General features: G+C 33.3%; 3 protein-coding genes across 4 annotated transcripts; 1 reads left to right on the top strand and 2 right to left on the bottom strand.

Moving 5' to 3' along the window:
* Nucleotides 415–1,774, top strand: LOC109352627. Of its 2 annotated transcripts, none has more exons than XM_019594759.1 (3): nt 415–491; nt 549–928; nt 1,029–1,774. In XM_019594759.1, the coding sequence occupies exons 2-3, from the start codon at nt 602–604 to the stop codon at nt 1,470–1,472; spliced, it is 771 nt and encodes a 256-aa protein (XP_019450304.1). In that variant the 5' UTR covers nt 415–491; nt 549–601; the 3' UTR covers nt 1,473–1,774. The 2 variants fall into 2 exon arrangements, with proteins under 2 accessions (XP_019450304.1, XP_019450303.1); XM_019594758.1 differs by having other exon boundaries at nt 429–535; nt 602–928.
* Nucleotides 1,954–4,237, bottom strand: LOC109352626 (pentatricopeptide repeat-containing protein At3g09060). Its single transcript, XM_019594757.1, has one exon. The coding sequence runs from the start codon at nt 4,201–4,203 to the stop codon at nt 2,134–2,136; it is 2,070 nt and encodes a 689-aa protein (XP_019450302.1). The 5' UTR covers nt 4,204–4,237; the 3' UTR covers nt 1,954–2,133.
* On the bottom strand, nt 5,554–16,828 carry LOC109352992 (mitogen-activated protein kinase-binding protein 1). Its single transcript, XM_019595179.1, has 20 exons — nt 16,681–16,828; nt 15,555–15,773; nt 14,404–14,512; nt 13,941–14,315; nt 13,764–13,819; nt 13,203–13,449; nt 13,056–13,111; nt 12,589–12,838; nt 12,327–12,490; nt 12,078–12,214; nt 11,899–12,000; nt 10,988–11,129; nt 10,699–10,785; nt 10,460–10,621; nt 9,118–9,468; nt 8,138–8,244; nt 7,945–8,063; nt 6,784–7,070; nt 6,235–6,450; nt 5,554–5,874 (listed from the first exon to the last, which is right to left on the bottom strand). The coding sequence occupies exons 1-20, from the start codon at nt 16,726–16,728 to the stop codon at nt 5,554–5,556; spliced, it is 3,555 nt and encodes a 1,184-aa protein (XP_019450724.1). The 5' UTR covers nt 16,729–16,828.

The raw sequence follows: 19,400 nt of genomic DNA, 5'->3' as shown, positions 1-19,400 counted from the left end.
TGCTTTATGATATTTTTCATTCTATTTATGCTATTTCTATCAAATAAAACTAATGTTGTAAAAACTGGTTCATGTCAACCAGTCACTAGATCAATACAGTACAATAATTATATCAATCATATAATTATATTGGTCAAAACTGGCCAAAACCGGTTATACTGGTTAGTTTTCAAATGAATCTTACTGGTCGTATCAGCCGGTTTTTATTTAAAATTAATTTTTTAATGAAAATAAAAAAAATTGATTTTTTATTAATTTTTCAACATTAATGTTTAATATATTATATATGTATATTTAATTTGGCCGGTCTGCAATTTAATTAGTGAATATCTAGTTGAACTACAATACCACTATACCAAACCCCTAACCGGTTTGATTACAGATACTGTATTAAAAACACTGTATAAAACTAGCATGAGACAAAGTAGTCATTATCATTATCCTTTTATATTAGTCACAAAAACATCCACACAATTGTTCACAATAGATAATGTATAGAGAAAAACAAGAGTTTCAAAATAGTTGCAGCCAAAACATTTTCAGATTTGTTCCTTATGCATCCACTTCCCTTGCAAATACATACTTTCTCTCTTATGAAAACATGATTCCTCTCAAATCTATTCATCCTTCCTTCATTAGTACCAATGTCAAGTATACTATTCACTGCACAAGAATCCTCAATGCAAGAGGTTCTATTTTGTGCCTCTGCAAATCCAATGACTCTGATTCCGAAACACCCCAACCTGGAGATACTCGCAAACAAGACTTGCTAGCCCAGATTGCCATGCTTCAAGCGCGAAAAGTTCGTGTAACGGATTATATTGACGACAGATCTGCATATTTAACCCAATTTGGCGACGAAGCCAAAACCGAGTTAGACAAGATTGGAGAAGATGCCCTCAAAGGATTAGATGAAGCTGGTGAAAGAGTATGCTTCAACTTTTGAGTTAACCATGTAAATCATAAAGATCGTTAAGGAAAATATATTTCTTCAATAATGATCTTTTATATCCATTTGTGATTAACAGATAATAGCCAACATAGAGAGCCAGATGCTAGAATTTGAGGAATCTGCAAAACTTAACAAACAAGAGATTCAGAACCGCGAGAACAAACTAGAGGAGTTTGAAGTTCAAATGGAGGACGACAGAAATGAAGGGTTATTCTTTAAGAACCTCAGAAAGAAGGAACCTGTTGATATAGCAAAAGCCAAAGAAGAGTCAGAAAAAATAAAACAAGTAACCAGAGAAAAAGTTGGTAGCAAAACAAGGAAAATCATTTACCTAATCTTTATTGGCCTGCTCACATTTGGAATAGTTGAATCTATTGCCTCATCCTCAACTGATTGGAGAAAAGTTGCATTTCTTGGGGCTATTCTTGCGGCTTTAATTTCTCAGTTCATCTATGAACAAAACATGGTATCAGAAACCGGGACAACAAAAAAGACCAACAATGATGAGAAAAGGGAATGAAGTTCAACTTTTACAGGGAATTACTGCATGCTTATAGGAAAAACAATATTTATAAATCAATGTGCAATGATGTAATAACCCCAAGTGAGGACTTTACGACTTGGGACTGATAGCATCATGCAGATTTGCTTTGGCATCAACAACAGCTGATATTGGTGATATCACTATAATCACCAAAATCTGAGTAACTAGGTTACCGTGTGATGCTGATGAAATTCTTTGCATGCTATGTTAATACAGAAAAATTATACCTTTCTCGCCTTTATAGCTTATAGAAATGTACATTTAGATTCTAGTTTTTATCTCTACATCTTCTATCATGTAAAGTAAAGTGAAATTCTACTGTGTCATTCCTTCTTCACAGCTTGCCAAACTAGTGTACCAAAAAAAGAAGTACAGTAATTATTGCCCGAAACTCTCAATGCCACCTTAAAGAAAATAACCATTTCATGTAAACCTGAGGCAGATATCTGGCCAACTAGAACACATGACCCTTTTTGTTCAGAGACAACTCCTGACTATAAGAACACTCAAGGCAAGTTGTATTGCATCGAACAATGTTAACGCTGCTTGGGTTCAAACCCAAACATATTGGTAACGCTTTTTCTGATGAGGAACCAACAGAGCTTGCATTTTAATAAAATGCTGGAAAGAATCAAATTCAAGCCCCGATAAAAGTCACTGCTCTAACTAATATATTCCAAGTAACAGCAGTTGGTAGGACACCGCGTGCCAAAGCATCGTCTAAAAACCCAATTGCATTCGTTGTTCTACCACAAGAGCAGAGCCCCTTAAGAGTAATATTATACGAGATTATGTCTGGTTGCAACCTATCTTGTGAAATATGATCCCAAATCTGTGATGCTTTTTCACAGTCCCCAACTTTGTAAAAACCCTCCATAATGGTATTGTGGGTCACAAGATTAGCACACTTCCTTTGTCTCATCGTTGAATAGATCTGCATTGCATTCTCCATTTTGCCAGAGGAACAAAGTCTATGGAGAACAATGTTGTACATCCTGATATCAGGCTTAAACCCCATGTCCAGAAACTGTTGCCACAACCTAAGGGCTGCATCAACCATATTGCTCTGACAAAAACCATCTATCAACGTGCTGTATGTGATTATATCTGGTTTCAAACCATTTTCTAACATTTCCGCAATGTAATGATAAGCCTCACGAAATCTATCCTCTCTACATAATCCATTTATAAGAATATTATAGGACACAGGTGTAGGTGAGCAACCTTTGGTTCTCATTTCGCCAAAGAATTGAATAGCATTGTCGATTTTGGAATGCTTGATAAACCCATCGATCAGTGCATTGCAAACATGGGGATTCAATTTACAACCATGTCCATTCATAAGGTTGACAACTCCCGCAGCTTCATCTAATCTTCCTTCTTTGCATAATGCATTTACCATTGAAGAGTATGCATAGGCATCCACATCACCTCCCTTTTGTTCAGCCTCTTCTAACACCCTTAAAGCCTTATTCAAGTACCCATTCTTACACAAACCGTGAATTAATATTCCATAAGTAGTAGAATCTGCACTACAAGCTGTATCATGCAAGACTTCCCACAGCGATAGCGCTTCATCCACCTTCCCATTTTCAAGCAATCCCTTGAGAAATATATTATAACTTACTATATTATGTGAACCATACTTCTTCATCTCCTCCCACAACTCGAAACTTGCATCAACCTTCCCTGCCTTACACAATGCATTAAGCATGGCATTACATGTAACAACATCCGGATTAATTCCACTTCCAACCATCTCCTTATAAACTCTTCTGGCTCCATCCAAATTCCCTGTCTCACTCAACCCATGAATCAACGAACTATACGTAAACAAATCACACTTCCTCTCATTCCTCTTCATCCTTTCCCATATCTCCAAACTCTCACTAAACCTCCCACACTTGCACAACCCACTAATCATAACATTATAACTAACAACATTCGGATAAACAGATTCCCCTCTCAACAACCTCTCCCACATCTCATTCGCCTTCGAAAAATCTCTGCTTTTAAAATACCCATCAATTATCATATTATAACACATTACATCCGGAACAACTCCTCGTTCAGACATTTCATCAAACACCTCAACCGCACCACTTAAATCCCCACTTTTCACCATTCCATTAATCAAAGTCCCATAAGTAAACCTATCAGGAACCATACCAACCTCCCAAATCCATTTCAACAACCCTTTCGCCTTCTCAAACTGTTTCTTCTTACACAAAACCTTCAACAACACATTATAACTCTGCAAATTCGGCTTCACACCCACAACCTCAAAATAAGCAAAAAACTTCTCTGCACGATCCCATTGATTAGATTCAACAAAAGCATTAAGCAACGAATTAAAAGACCTTATCCCAGGACAACACCCAAAAACCTGTTCCATATTCTGGAACAAGTTCAATGCTTCGTTTGGCATGTTGTTTTTGGCATATGCTTTGAAAACCGTTAAAGCAACGTCTTCGGTGCATTTGGTTTTGTGGGCTTTGATTGTTTCGAAGATACGGGGCAAATGGGGGAAGAGGGTAGGGTCGGTGGTGATGCGGCGGAGGATGTGGTGGAAGACGGTGGAGGAGTGGGTGTAGTTGTGGTGGTGGGTGGCGTTGTGGAAGAGTTTGAGAGCAGAAAGATTGTTTTTTTGTGATTTGAGAAGAGTGAGGAGAAGATTGGGAGATAGAGATTTTGGAAGCTCAACCATGGCATTGGACAAATTAGGTTTCAACAATTCATCAACTTAGGTTATTCAATTGCATTTCAATACTCTCTCTATATAATTCAATTGCATTTTTTTCTATATTATATAACTAATTTCACAACCTACTATTCTAATTAATTCAAAGTAATTATAATTTTTTTTGTACTACAGATACTAATTTATTTTGGGGTATGTGGTGATTTTTTCAATAACTATCACTTATTGGAATTGAACTCTTGAACTTTTGATTACCCTAAAGATTTAGCAAAGTCTTATACGACTAGACCAATATCTTAGTAGTAGTTATAAATTTTTTTAAGTCAACTGAATTAGTAGAATTATAAAGATATTACATAAATGTATGGATTTAAACTTCAAAAAGTTTTACTCCAACTTTTTCTCACCATTTTCTTTCAATGGGAAGGTAATATACACATTTTATCATAAGCAACACTTCTTTCTTACTTGTGTATAGGACTTTTTACATTTTCAAATAGAGTTTAGTATATAACTAGAGACTTTTTATATTATGAATTTAGCATGCATTTGTTCATTTGTTAAATATCATTAATTTTTAATTATAAAAATTATATAAATGAATAGTGCATGATAAATCTATTTGTACATTTTTTACATATATTAAACTCATAAAATAATGGGATAGTCTCATAATAGCACACACCAGCCACTATAACAATATCTATAATAATGTTTCATCTTTATTCTACAAGAAATATGCAAGTATTTTTAAGGTTCATATATTCTTTGACCCTCTAACAAAAAAATTGTTAATTTAGACTTTTATGTTTTTAGCATTCTTCGATTTTAGTTTTATGTCATAATAGTGTTTGATTACCCATATATACTAAATTATTTTAGGATATTCATTTCTAATCATTGAAAAGTAAGTTTTAGGTCCAACTTGTTGGTTGTTCCACAATTTTGTCTCATATGCCCTCCAACAAATATATCTAACAATTGATCCAATTCTGGAACAGTTACTTTGTTTGGTTTAGAGAAGAAAATAAGATGAGAGAAGAGAAGATTAAAAAAAAAGTATGAGTAGAAAGAAAGAAATGAGAAAATGAGTTGATTGCAAGAGTTGTTTAGTAGAAAAAGAAATGAAAAAATTAGAAGGGAGAGAAAATATGTTTTTTTTAAAAGACAATTTTACCCTTATAAATAATAATGAACATTTGATAAAGCTAAGGACATTAGAGTAATTGCAAAAAAAAACTCTCCTACTTTACCATTTCCTCTCCTACCAAAAGCTGGTGGGTCGCGCCACTTTTATTTATTTTCTCTCGATACTCTCTCCTACCAAATGAGAGAAAGAAAGAATGGCACTCTCCTTCAACTCTCTCTTTCCTTTCTCTTTCTTTGCTTATTCTCTCCGACCAAAGGTAACCCGAGTCTACTTCCACCCTGATTATTCTTCTTCCTATGTTGCACCAATCTAGCAACAGCATTAACTTTCTCAGCAATTAGTGGAAGTAGCTCAGCTGCTTCACTTAAAAACTGAGCTCCAGCTCCACTAGAAACCTCTTCCCCAGAGCCATTTTCTAGTTTTAAAAATGACTGCACTGCACTATCGGCTGCCGCACCCAAGCTACGAAATGCCTCCTTGCATGCAGCTATGGTTTCTTCTGAAGGTTGTGTTGAATTCTTGAGGTCCTACAATAGGCAAAGCAGCAAAACAAAGTCATTCATGGTATTGTGTTACTTTTTCATAATAATATGCTTTTCAAATACCAGAAAGGGTCAATTATAGAGTCACTCAGAATGCACAACATTTGTTAAGGACACAGGTTAGTACTGAGTATGTTAGAATATTTAACATACAACTTAGAGTGTGTTTGTTTTAAGGGATACAAAGTTATCCTTATGAGGAATGTCACAAATTTACATTTTTACTATAAGACCCCATTAGTGGTAATTTAGAGATCAAAAAACTACTTACTACCAATTCTAATATTCTTCAAAGTATTTAATCAAGTTTTGTAGGAAGGGGATAATTTTGTTAGTCTATATAACCTGCTCAAGAGAATTCTTCATTTCCACATTTTCCATCAGGTGCAAGGATCTGTTTTCTGATATAACATGAGTCTCATTTCCATCCTTAGAGTTCTTGCTTTTATCGTTCCTATTCCTGATCGGACTGCTAAATAGTTTGTTCAAATCACCCGTGTAATCCCGTTGCACAACATATGCTGCTGAAAACCTTCTAACTGGTGTATTTTTTGACTTTATCTGCACAGAAAACACACCAAAAAATTTATACTCGATTATAATATATTCAAATTTTTATCTTTGCAAGAAATTAATTTTAACTGCAACAATACTCAACTTCTCTTGAACCGGTATGCCAAGAAACTAAGTAGCATACCAGTCATTTTTCATATTCTGAATTTCATAATAAGAAGCTTATTAGGAATTTCCCTAGAAGGAATGTAGGATTAAGAAAAATCATGAGACTAATTCAAAGTTGTAGGAATAAGACTTTCCTTAGTCATCTGTAGATTTCTTCTTTACTTCCAAGAAAAATTCTAGCATTACATATTAGTCATTGAATGCAAGACAAACCTTGTGTGTATTTGATAAGCTGCCAAAATGTTGCTTAAACATATCACTGTCTTCTTCATTTTGCAGGCTTTCCAAGTTAGTGTGAAGAGTTGTTTCTGACTCAGTTCCCGGTTCATGTAAATGCAACTGTTCTGCTTCTTTGTCAGAAATTTCTTCAGGAGAACAAGAAATGTCATTACTGTTGCAACCAACATGCTTTTCTGAAACAAGATTCATCGTTTCATTTTTGCAATGGCTAATGAGTCCAAAGGGGTTATGGCCCTTAGTGATCACAGGATTATCTTGCCCTGCAGTAATATGTATGCTGTTAAAAATTAATTCCCATTTTGCTGGAGTATATAAACACAAAAAACAATTTATAAAAACTTGAATTATCCTACCTCCAGGTAGGCACAGTTACTCGCTAATTCTAATACGACATCAGAGTGTATCCTGATGTCGGGCCAACTGATAATGTCTAGTCTTGTATACTTCATGCGCCATATGTCTAGTGTTGGGCATGAGAATATTAAGACGTAAGTCTCACATCAGTGGAGTTTACAAACAAAGAACCATGTATGGTAACTTGAACAACTTTCCACATGAGCTAGCTTTTGTAGTGTTGTTTTCCCAAGATTCATATTTCTGGAGAAGGGAGGGAAAAAGAAGGCTTGAGAACCGTCTCAAAAGTATATTTTATGATTCTCAAGTCTTTCCTTTCCTTCCCCTCTTTGGAGTACTTTCTCATACCATTTTAGAGGTTCTGGACAGAGTAAAGAAGGCAAAGGCTTTCAGGGTGTAGAATGTCAGTTCTCAAGCATAACTTTTTTCTGTGTTTGTGTTTATTTTTTCCTCTGCCCTTGTAATTCACACTCTTTCTACTCTAGTAAATATCTTTCTATTTAAGAAATAACATATTTTAATGAACATTTGTATACTATACACAAATACGATTTTAGTATACTATCTATGCACATGTGTCTACAACGCAACACAAGAAACTATAGCATATACCCTTTTGAGTTGTGCTACGCACATTAGCTTTTGTCATAAAAAAACAAGTTTTCAAACCAAAGTTGAAATGAGGTTGGTAAACAAGATTTGGTCTTTTGCACTATCATTAATAAAGATTAAGATTAAGAAAAATATGACGCGAACATTGAACACAAGTGTTGGACTTACTTAAACTTGAGGGAACCTCTGGAAACTTTGTGTCCATTAAATTCTGCAACTCTGGGGAGGAAAGTGCATCCATGCAGACAGTGTAAACAGAGTGCCAACGGTTATCCACAGCAGTGTTCCTGAAATTATAGTGAGTTTATAAGCATGAAACTGATATACCATTAGAAGTTCATTATTGAGATTCAATGGTTACCTTAAAGTTCCTCCAAGCCTTGAAGAACATCGAGAGTTCTCAGTTTTCGGCGATGAAGAAGCATGATTGGAAGGTACCTGAACTTCTGGGGATGAAAGAGCATATGTCTGACCATCATCAATGCAAGAGATATTAGAGAGTTGAATTCAGTCAAAATCCTAACCATATTTTGTCATCAAGGATCTAAGTTCTGTCTTCCAGCACCATCACTCTACACATGACACCCTTAGAGTAGACTCCAAAAAATTTTGAACCCCTGACTCCTTTACAGGAGAAGTTTCAACAAGAGTCATTTGGAAGGTAATGAATAATGATTTGGACAACCCTCCCCTGTTGAGCTAGCTTTTGCAGTAGAATTAGGCTTAGAAATTCTAATGAGTTGGTTACGGTGTCACACAATCCCATCATGAAAACCACGACCCTCAGATGAAAAAGCTAGCCATAGATGTTGATTTAGTCTTAATATATACCTAGGATCTAGATAAACTGGGATGAGAGCAATAGCTATTGGAAGAAATCCAGACTTTTTTCACACATACCTCAAACTTCAACACCAAAAGTGGTTTGACAGTGACACAATTTTCTTTCCCGCAAAAAAAAGTGGACTTGGCTAGCTTAGCTAAATTGCAATGAACTGTATTTTATAAGAAAAAAATCATTTAAAGGAAGCACAAGGAGTACTGCAACCCAGTACAAGGAATTGCAATGAAGGGTTGGTTGATTAGAAGGAATTACTTTTCTGTCACATTCCAAACAGGTTTTATTCAATGATGGTGAATTGGTACTATAGTCTATATCAGATCTAGAACATGCTGACCATAATATAAGGCTTTATTCAAGTATTGATATCCAAATTCCAAAGAGGTTTTCATAAAGACAAACAACCTTCTGTGTGTTAGAAAAACCACAATGACAGGCGATTACAATAAAGTAGGGTTTCTCATAAAAGGGAAAATAACTAATCGAGAGTACAACAATACCTCTGATGAAGCGTTGAGATTTTTGCAGACACTGGAGCTGATCACTTTCGCTTGTGCCCATTTTGGAAGTCTCGAAGCACTAAATTTAAAAGACGAAGCCTCTGTATGATTACTTTCTGGATAAAGAGATCCATCCTCACTTTGGCTGCTGTTCCCTAGTGGCCAGACATTCTCAGGATTGATCTTTGGGTGCTGGCATTCCCCCTCACAAAATGATAGATGACTACAAGCAGGAGGTTGAGCTAAGCTTCTTGGAGATAATGGATTACTTCTTTCCATTAATCTCCCCAATATTTTAGAAGACAATGGAGCAGGCAATTTCCACACAAAAATACAACCATCACCATCTACCTGAATATGAATACATTAATAACAAATACGGTGGTGGTTACAATAGAGAGGGTATAAGACTTTTACTTTTCAATGTTAGAAGTAAAACCTACTTAATCAGAGTCTAAGCCACCAAAGAAGTTGTATATGTAGCTCCATTCCTTATCACTTATTTTGTTTTAATGCATAAAATAAAATCAATTTCTTAGCTTCATGAATAATTTTCATAGTTCAATTACTATTTAGCTCTTTAATGTGTATTTAGCTCGTAGTTGGAAAGATAAAGAGGCTTATACCAGAAAATCATAGAAAAGGAATGCCTGATGTTTGTCCTCCCAATGTAACATGAAAAGGTAGCGAGCATTTTTAAGTCAAGAACAACATAAAAAAATCTCCCTAATATTTACTTAGAAAATAATCCTTTTTATTATGTTGACAAGACTATGCCAGAAAAGAGGTAAGATGCTAATTACATTCTTCCAGAGCAGAAAAACCAAACCGGAAAAAAAACAATTTGTAGAGATAGATGGAGGCCAAGAAAAACAAAAGGTGAAATGATTACGAAAGATTTAGAGATCAATGCTTTGTCAATGGACATTATTTATGAAGAGCATTATGGCATCATTCGATCCATGTTGCGGACCCACCTAGTGGGACTAAGGCTTAGTTGTTGTTTATTAAATTAAGAACTACTTAATGTGAAAATTAAGAGCACCGTTCTTGATCATGGAGATCAAGTTTAAAAGCTTGCAAGTGCACTTTTTTATTTCCCCTCTGCAACTTAGTGCATTAATGTTGTACATGACTAAATAAATGCATGACTTTATCTTTTTATGTTCTTTTATTGAACAATGATATATGATACTTTAATGGTGTACCAATACATAGTTAAATTAAACATGCACACGACTAATTTCCTAAAAAACATTATAAAGCCTTCACTCTGAAATTGCATAGTTTCGTAAAAGTGTAGAATAAAAAGAAATAAACATTAAGCATGAGAGGAACTCACTGAAACTATATGCTTGCAATCAGGCAAGAAGATGACACCGGTTACAATTTCAGCATGCCCCATGGCCTTTGCAACCATCTCCCCGGTGAGAAAATCATATATGCAGATGGACTTGTTAGAGAATGAGCAGACCACATAACTGCAGCTTGGATCCATTATAACCTGTTAACCTTATTAGTTTCTTGTAAAGCAAGATCATGTCTTTACTCTGTTACCCTTTTTCAAATAATAAAGCTCACCTTTATAGGTTCTCCAAAAAACTTGTCATGATTATACGACCTAATTAGCTTCTGAGCAGACATGTCAAACGCCTTTATCTTCTTATCCTATGAGTATGATAATTGAATTAGCAACTTTAAGCACTGATGTCTGCAAATTATGATGATAATCTAATCAAATTGACACATGTGCAGAATTACTAGGATGGTTTGTTCGGAATTTACTCGGAAGGTCTTACAAAACGTCAAAACCAACAACCAATCCTTGATCTTTGACATGAGTACCACTGGTAATAAACTTTCACTTTACCTGCCCAACTGTGACAACAGTCTCACATGACGGATCCACGGCCATGTCATAAACAGCTCCACATTGTGAAGCCTTTTGACGATGTTGCTGCAAAATCTTATAACCATTATCTGCAACCTCTACATCACGGAGCACCAGGAAGCTGTATGAAAGCAGAATTATGTTAATACTTAATGATAGAGGAAACAATTCAATTTCATAAAAATAATATTGGGTTCAATGGCCATTGTATAATTTGAGAACCATTATGTAATGATGGACACATAGAATACACACATAACAATCAAAAATAAAAACTTAACAAAAGGACCTATCTAAATAAACCAATTGAAATTTCCATGCAAAGCATAGAGCAGAATTTCATGAACTATGAAAACTACATCATATAGAAAACAATGTCACAGTTAGCAGGAAACCAATCAATGGTTTAATGACTTTCTTTAAAGTAACAATTAAAATTTGCCTTCACCTGAATACATTCATGAATCATGATATACGTACATAATACATAACCAGCCAACCAATTACATTATTGACGCAAGTCATCAACTAGAACAAAATAATGAAAAATCGTAATTTGTTTTAGCCTCATTGCATGTCTTTCAGGCACATTTTGAGTCCCAGGAGTCAATAGATCAGACATTGCATCAAATGTTGACGCCACACTTTTCACAAGAGATTAATAATTTTCAAATTTATATAAAGCCTTTTCGAAACAGTGCCAGAATCTTGGAGTGGAAATTTTCAACTTCCTACTATCCAATTGTTCAGCATAATTTACATAGTCCACTTTATTTTATTGTTTTATTTAGTTTCAAAATTATTTAATTCCACCTAGTGGGAAAAGCCTTTGGTTGTTGTTGTTTTCAAATTTGTTTGATATTTGCAAAGCCAAACCCCTACTAGTGTACCTATCAGCACTACAACTGAGAATCCTGCAACTGTTGCTGCTAATTTTGATTGAAGTCACCGCAGCCGAATGATCATCAATGCGGTCAACGAGATCAAAATTTCTGCAACATACACCCAAAGAGTCATTGACATGTATAATAAGCCAACTATGTTAGCCTAAAACATTGTGAAACCATACCTCCTCACATCATAGAGATGAATCACACAATCTCGTCCTCCAGAGGCAAGAAAGTAACATTGTTTTGCAATTTCTTCAGACACGTCTTGGGTGGCGAGGTTAAAACTTAAGGTAAGAATTTCTGCATCATGAGCACCCTGAAATGATGCACAAGATATAAATGAGCATAAAAATAAAAATGCAGATTACCCTGAAATATAGTTTTACCGCAGGATAGCTTTCAAAATAAGCTCATTTGCCTTAACACACCTGAAAGCATGTATAATCTGAAGTTTGAAGGTTGAATATATGGAGGTTCCCTTTGCAATCACCAGCAGCAAGATACATTCCATCTGAACTAACTGCAAGTGACCGAAACTCTTGACTGATAAGATCTGCCTTAACTACATCACGTTCAAAAGTCCCAGCACTAACTGCAGTAATAGACAGACAGGATGCTAAGTATGGGAGCTAGATAACATAACAAACTTAAATGAATGAAATGAGAATTTTTGTCCAGGTCTTGAGTTACCTAAACATGAAGAACCCAATAGTTCAGCCTTCAAAGTTTGGTGCTCTTCAGCATCTTTTGATAAATCAGATTGCAAAGCAAGATCCCATAACCTAATTGTACCATCAGCAGAACATGTTGCGAAAGACATCCCCCCAGAACAACCTCTTGCAGTGCATGCAAGAGATTGATCATGCATGTTTTCACAGCATAAATTTTTGATATCCCATATGCATGACGAATGTGAAACTAGCACAAAACACCTTGTGGCCTGGGTAATATGAAGGATTCTTTCTGTTAAACACTAATAAATTTATGCAACACCATACTGCCTAGAAAAAATGGAGAGAATTATTTGCTGCATTAGCCACTGATTACTAGCATAGGGCTTTGTGACATGAACTTAATCTAATATGAATCGCCAATGGGAAACCAAATTTAGAAAACATGAGAATAATAATGACAAACATAACAAAGATATCATTTACCTGATTCAGATCATGGATGTCCCAGATGTAAAGACTGTGATCTCCATAAATAACAACTGTAGGGTAAAAAATAGAGAATATATCAAGACTCCGTACAAAGTTATACTAAATACAATTACCAAAACAAGTTGAAAATTTAGCACTCACCAAGCCTTTCTAAGGCTGAAAACTGACATGCAACTGCATCAGGCAGGGCAAGCGGCTCCTGAAAATCCCCCTTAGGAACTTTGGCTTGGAAAACGGTATTGTTTCCTTCATAAAACTTTTTGGCCTTCGAATATAGTATAGTGCCAACACATTCTAGAGACATGGGAGTAAGTAACAGGACTACTCCATTATTGCATGCGCAGGCAATTAGTTTTCCTGATGCTGATAATGCAAAAGCTTTTTGAACCTGAAAATTATAATTTGAGAGTTGTGAAAACTTATGAAGAACTAACACTAGAATAATGCCCCTAACAACTCATCGTAAAATTTAATCTATTAGAATTCATAATTGTATGATCAAGTCTACTTCATTCTACAGCTCAAAGTATTAAGTAACATCGCTGAAGGTATTTCAAGTATATAAATGTATCAACTACCAGTGAGGCAGTGACAAAACCATATATACTGTGCAATTCAGACCATTCACAGAGAAATTCAAAATATTTCATGGCAATAAAATAGAAAACCACAAGTTATGGCAGAAACTTCAGTTTGCCATACCTTCAAAGCCACTGACTTTTTGACTGACAACCCCGAATGAATTAGATACAAATTGCCTGTAAACAGAAAGAAATGAAATTGAGCAAATAGCTAATGCACCATGCTAGTCCAAGAAATGCCGGGTGAAAATCTCAACCAAAAATATCGGTATTAGACTGGTTTTGAACCAAATCTAACCTGAATCAGTCAATGCATGTATAGGAAAGCAATCACCGGCCTGTTTACAATTATCATAGCTGCTATTGCTCCATACAGAAGAAACAACAGATATAAAAGAGCTTCCTTTATGAATAGCAAGATTGGCATGCTTTTCGTGTATTGCTAGTGTTGCCGACCTGCGCATCTCTCCATTTAGTTGAGTCCTTCCAGATGATCCAAGTCCCCAGAACTTCAAGTGCTTTTTCCCAGCAGTTACAATAAATTTTGCATCTGATGAGAAGCTAACACTTGAGATAGCAGAACAAGATGAAGTTACTTGAAGCTTTGTTACCAGCTCACCACTTCGCCAGTCCCAAAGGTAAATGTATCCCCCAACAGATACCAGATGTTTACCTGGGACACAATGCTACAGAATAAGTAAGAAGCGATAATCATAAAAATTTAAAAAGGGGAGTATTTACATGGCTAAAGTATAACCAACCATTAGGTGAGAAACAGATGCATGCAGCTCCATATAGATGACCTTTCAATTCAGAGACAATGGAAAAAGTAGAAGAATCCCATACTAGTACTGAGGACGAGATTCCTGCCTGGAAAACCTAGTTAGATTCTTGTAGAAATGAGGTGTACAAATGAAGCCATTATGTGTTAATCTCTCTCTTTTCCATATCCATAAATGTGGAGAAGAAGAGGTAGGATATAAAGAATGGAACCTACATCATCAGTCATCCTTTAGTATACTGAATGAAGAATGCTACAGTAACGCATTAATCAAGTTCATTTACTGAAGAAATAACCATGAACACGATATCTTTACTATCTATTACGTCTCAGATTCAAAAGTTCTAGTCATAATGGTTATATTCAACTATATGTCTAACACCTATTGGTTTGCCACTTTGCCTATAACCATTTCACCCATATACCTAACCTACTACGTACCCCAGGTTGCAAATGCAAACTATCATTTGATCTATGAAGTTTCAATTTCATAAAAATTATTAAAACATAAAAGCCATTGTCACTTTTTGGACTCATGTTTGTGTTGTTAAATTAAAAGGTGCAGTTTTTCTTACCTAAACAGTTTTTTTTCCAAAAGCTATCGGTTGAGCATTTTGCCCATCAGCTGCTATTATTATTTCACATCTACTAGACATGAATACCAATTTGTCCTCAACCAAATAACCTTTTCAATCACCTCATGTCTCTTTTGGCAATTTAGTATATAATGTAACTATTTTTATACAATCCAAACAAAACTCTTTATCTTAGAGTTGATCATGCATTAACATATTCAAGCATAATTATATGAAACCAGTGAAAAATATGACAACTCCATATGCCTAAAACCTGAAAATTTATTCATCGATATTTTTCATTCACTTAGGTGTCAATTAGTCTATGAGCAAAACATTATTAAAAGAATAACATTGAACATTCTCATGAATTAAAAATCCATCGAAAAAAATACATTTTCACTCTGACTTCTGAAGAAGCACCACCCTTCTACTAACAGTCTCAACAAGATGAAGCTATTTTATCCATAGGGTCTAAATCTTCTTGCAGTTGGGTAACTGTGTGAATGTACAGGATACTAATACCATGATCAAGTTACTGAGAATCGACTCTTACCTCTCCAGCGGCGACAAAGCGCCCATCTCGTGATAAAGCTACACAGTTCAATGGCTTTGGCAATCTATGAGACACCATGAGATGTGACTGAGTACCCAAACTCACATCATAAACCACCACCACAGAACCTACCAAATAAACACATTTGGAACTCGAAGCATTCGAAGCTACGCCATTGCTATTCTTCGTTGTCAAACCAATTACCTCCTCCAAAACTAGCTGGAAAAATAATCAAATATATGAACACCTAGAAGAGCTATTGTGTGTTGCTTTGTGGAAAAATCACTACTTAGAGCATATTTGGTACATAATTAAATCTGTCCAAAAAAAGTGTTTTGTTCACACAAAAAATGTTGTTTTGGGTTTAATCTATGACATGACATGTTAGGCACACCTGATTATATTATGAAAAAATCGATTATGATGGAAGAAAAGGTGATTTATAGAGAAGTTGGAAGTTTCAAGCTTATTTAAAAAAAATTAATGAGATTATTTTGAAACAAATACACTTTTCTCATTCCACCCTGATAAGAAACAACTTCATCAATTTAATGATTTTTTACACAACTCAAATAATCTATGAGAAAAAATATATATACAGGGACACAGTGTAAGAGTTTTATACATTATCCATCGTTCATTCTTAATCATCATTTTCAAAAGAAAAAGTAAAAAGTAATACAAATGAACCGTAAATGATAATATACTTGTTGCTTTCTAACAAACATATCCAAATAAAAATTTGCTTCTATTACAAATGATTAAAGCAAAATCTATGATTCCATTATACATATCATTCATTATTGAAATAATCTTTTTCTTTTTCATTTCAGCTAATCCAAACACATACTTAATAGCACACACCTCAAAAGTCTTACTTTTTTCAACTTCCCTAGCTCTATTTTCACAAAATCAAACACTGATAGGGTTTATAATTCTTCTACCAATCAAAATGCACATTGTTCGCACAAAAATTCAAAAAAATCAGTAATCAACAGCTGTGACTAACCAAATTCATCAAAGTTTGTAACTTTTTCATAATGTGGGGAAAGAAATAGTGATAGGGTTTACATATTATGAAAATCAAACTATATGAAGAAGAATAAGAAGAAGAAGAAAATGTTACGTTTGGTGCAGTAGTATTGGGTTTGTTGAATCTTGAATTGGGTTTCATTGTGATGAAGGAATGAAGGAATGAATGAATCACTAATAATCAAGCAACATTGAAGAACAAGTTCATCATCTTTTAGAGAGAGAAAGAGATTCTAGAGAAGAGAGAGAGAGGCGGGAGATTTGTTCAATTTATCTGCATATCAAAATAGAGTTTAATAAGATTTATGCACTAAAATCGTAAACTTTTTTTATATTTTCACCACATCATTCATTTCATTGATTTGAGTTATTTTTATTAGAAAGTCAATAATGATAAAAAATTAATGGTGTATGATTTGCTGATAATATAAAAAAAATTACACTATCGATATAAAAATATTAAAAAATTATTGTATAATAATAGAGAATAATATTTCCTTGCGTAAATCATTTTCTATTTAATTATTTTCTACAAAAATAATTTTAAAACTAAACAAAAGAAAATACATATATCATAGTTTTAATGACTGTATAAGATAAATTATAACCTAGAGGAAAAACTTTATTCCCTTAATAATAATTTAAGAACTATTATAACTTATAAATGTCTCGTCAACTCAATTCATATTAAAAATCTATACTATAATATTGTTTAATATTTTTTATTCAAAAACTTTAGTACAACAAAATGTGATAAATAAGTTTAAAAAAATATCAAATAGCATATATTTGATGTTTTTTAGTACTATCAATGGGTATCCCCTCAACCTATGGTTAATAAACTAATTTATTTTAGGATATATAATTGTCTCTCTCAACAAACATTGTTCTCAATAATTGAACACTTGACATTTTGATCATCATTCTTGAGTTTGAGTATCTAATTAAATCTTACACTACTAGATTAATATTTTGTTGATTTTTATACTTTAATCACAATAAAGATGCACATATGAGTTTTAAACTCACTTAAACAACAACAAAAATTCCCACTATAAAGTAATAAAGAACAACTATAATTACAATAATGATAAATATAATTAGAAATTAGTGGGGGAAAACATATTGTTTTACTCTCAAAACAATATCGTTTAATGTTTTTATATGTTTTAACGTTTCTTAAGATTAATGAAACCAATCGAGTCAAATCAGTCTATTCAGCCAACTTACCTATTTTATACTAGCTAAGTCAAACTAGTTAATATCATTTTTGGTGTATAACTGGTTAGAAGAACACTTTAGACCAATCATATATTCAAATCTGAGTCAGACCAATTATATATTCAAATTTGAGTTAGACCAATCGAACTAACCGATTAGAGCCGAGTTATACTTTTTAATGCACCTTTTTTATATGTTTTAATTTATTAACTAGTGACTTATGACATTTTTTAACAGGGTTTTAAAATCATTATTACTAATTGTGCTAACAGTGTGAAATTTTTTAATTAATTGATTTTATTTAAAATTTTCTATTACGATTTATGACTTTATTCTACTTCCCACAAACAATTATGAGGGTTTATTGTCCCACCAGAACTATTATACATCATCCTCATATACTTTTGTCTTTTGATTTTCTATTCTCACATACTCCAAATAATTCAACATATGAGAACAATATTTGTTAAGAAAAACAATCGTATATTTCAAAAAAATGATTTTTTATCGATATGATAACAAAATATCATTGATAATACAAAAAATATATATTTTCATCCCAACATGACTTAATATAGGTTAAGCAAAGGAGTTAAATCCTAGTCCTCATGACAAGTAGTGTTAGGGGTAAACTCAAAAATATAAATAAATTATGAGGTGTGTTCAATTATTTGTGGGGTGAAAAATCTTTCCATAAAACCACAACTTAATTGTTTATTACAAAATCATACTCTTATTTATCCTTCTAGAAAACCTTTTTGGTACTTTATCGATCAAAATTGTAATTCATTAATGAAATTAAATCATTTCTCTTTAATTAATTAAGTAATTATGAATATTGTGGAAACAAAATTATTTATTGTGGGTAGAACTTTGAAAATAATTATATATACAGGATTAAAATAAAATCTATAATGAATTATAAAAAGAATGAAGGTATTTTTAAGAATGCAGGTCATAATTAAATTATAACATTACATAAACTTTGTATTATATACTTATATATCTGTTAAATTATTTAAATACTTATCTCGAACAATAATATATTTTATTTATTTTAGGTAAAATATATAAAATCTTTTGTAGAATTTATGTTTTTTGCAAAATAAATATCATAAAATATATTTTTTTCCTGATTATCTCTTAAGCTTATGTGTCAATGAAATTGGTCTATATATAAAAGTGATGTCAAATTACAAATAGGATAATTTATTCACTCTTAGTAATTTAATATTATTCTTATGAATTGACTAATTTCATCACTAATTAAATTTTTTAAAAATAATTAGGAAAAAAAATAGTTTTTTTCCAAAAGATAGATATATGAGAATTTCATAAGTATTTCCCTTTATTTTATTTCTAAAAGTCAAGATTTTAGACTTGGGTGGTGATTTTGGGGCACACTTTTAATGATGTCATGTGATAGATAAATATTTTACAGTATCCAAATACCCAAAAGCCATTTTTTTTCTTAATTATTAGGTCTCATGACATATTATATATTTTTTAATGATGCAATATAATTAAGCAGCTGAAAAAATATTTTACTCTATTATTCCAACTCAAAAAAAATCAGTAAAGCCCATAACCTAC

Source organism: Lupinus angustifolius, chromosome LG07 (genome assembly GCF_001865875.1).
Source record: "Lupinus angustifolius cultivar Tanjil chromosome LG07, LupAngTanjil_v1.0, whole genome shotgun sequence".
NCBI lineage: Eukaryota > Viridiplantae > Streptophyta > Magnoliopsida > Fabales > Fabaceae > Lupinus > Lupinus angustifolius.
The sequence above is the reverse complement of the archived record's forward strand: the minus strand, read 5'-3'. Positions and strand labels throughout refer to the sequence as shown.

What these genes read in the sequence shown, in the direction of transcription:
- LOC109352627 (XM_019594758.1), top strand. Translation starts at nt 491, where the DNA reads ATGTATAGAGAAAAACAAGAGTTTCAAAATAGTTGCAGCCAAAAC. An exon ending in AAAATAGTTGCAGCCAAAAC is followed by an intron (nt 536 to 601) that starts ATTTTCAGATTT and finishes TCTTATGAAAAC; the next exon opens with ATGATTCCTCTCAAATCTAT. An exon ending in TAGATGAAGCTGGTGAAAGA is followed by an intron (nt 929 to 1,028) that starts GTATGCTTCAAC and finishes TGTGATTAACAG; the next exon opens with ATAATAGCCAACATAGAGAG.
- LOC109352626 (XM_019594757.1), bottom strand. Translation starts at nt 4,203, where the DNA reads ATGGTTGAGCTTCCAAAATCTCTATCTCCCAATCTTCTCCTCACTCTT.
- LOC109352992 (XM_019595179.1), bottom strand. Translation starts at nt 16,728, where the DNA reads ATGAAACCCAATTCAAGATTCAACAAACCCAATACTACTGCACCAAAC. An exon ending in CAGATTATACATGCTTTCAG is followed by an intron (nt 12,215 to 12,326) that starts GTGTGTTAAGGC and finishes GCATCATTTCAG; the next exon opens with GGTGCTCATGATGCAGAAAT. An exon ending in GCTTATCAAATACACACAAG is followed by an intron (nt 6,451 to 6,783) that starts GTTTGTCTTGCA and finishes TTTTCTGTGCAG; the next exon opens with ATAAAGTCAAAAAATACACC.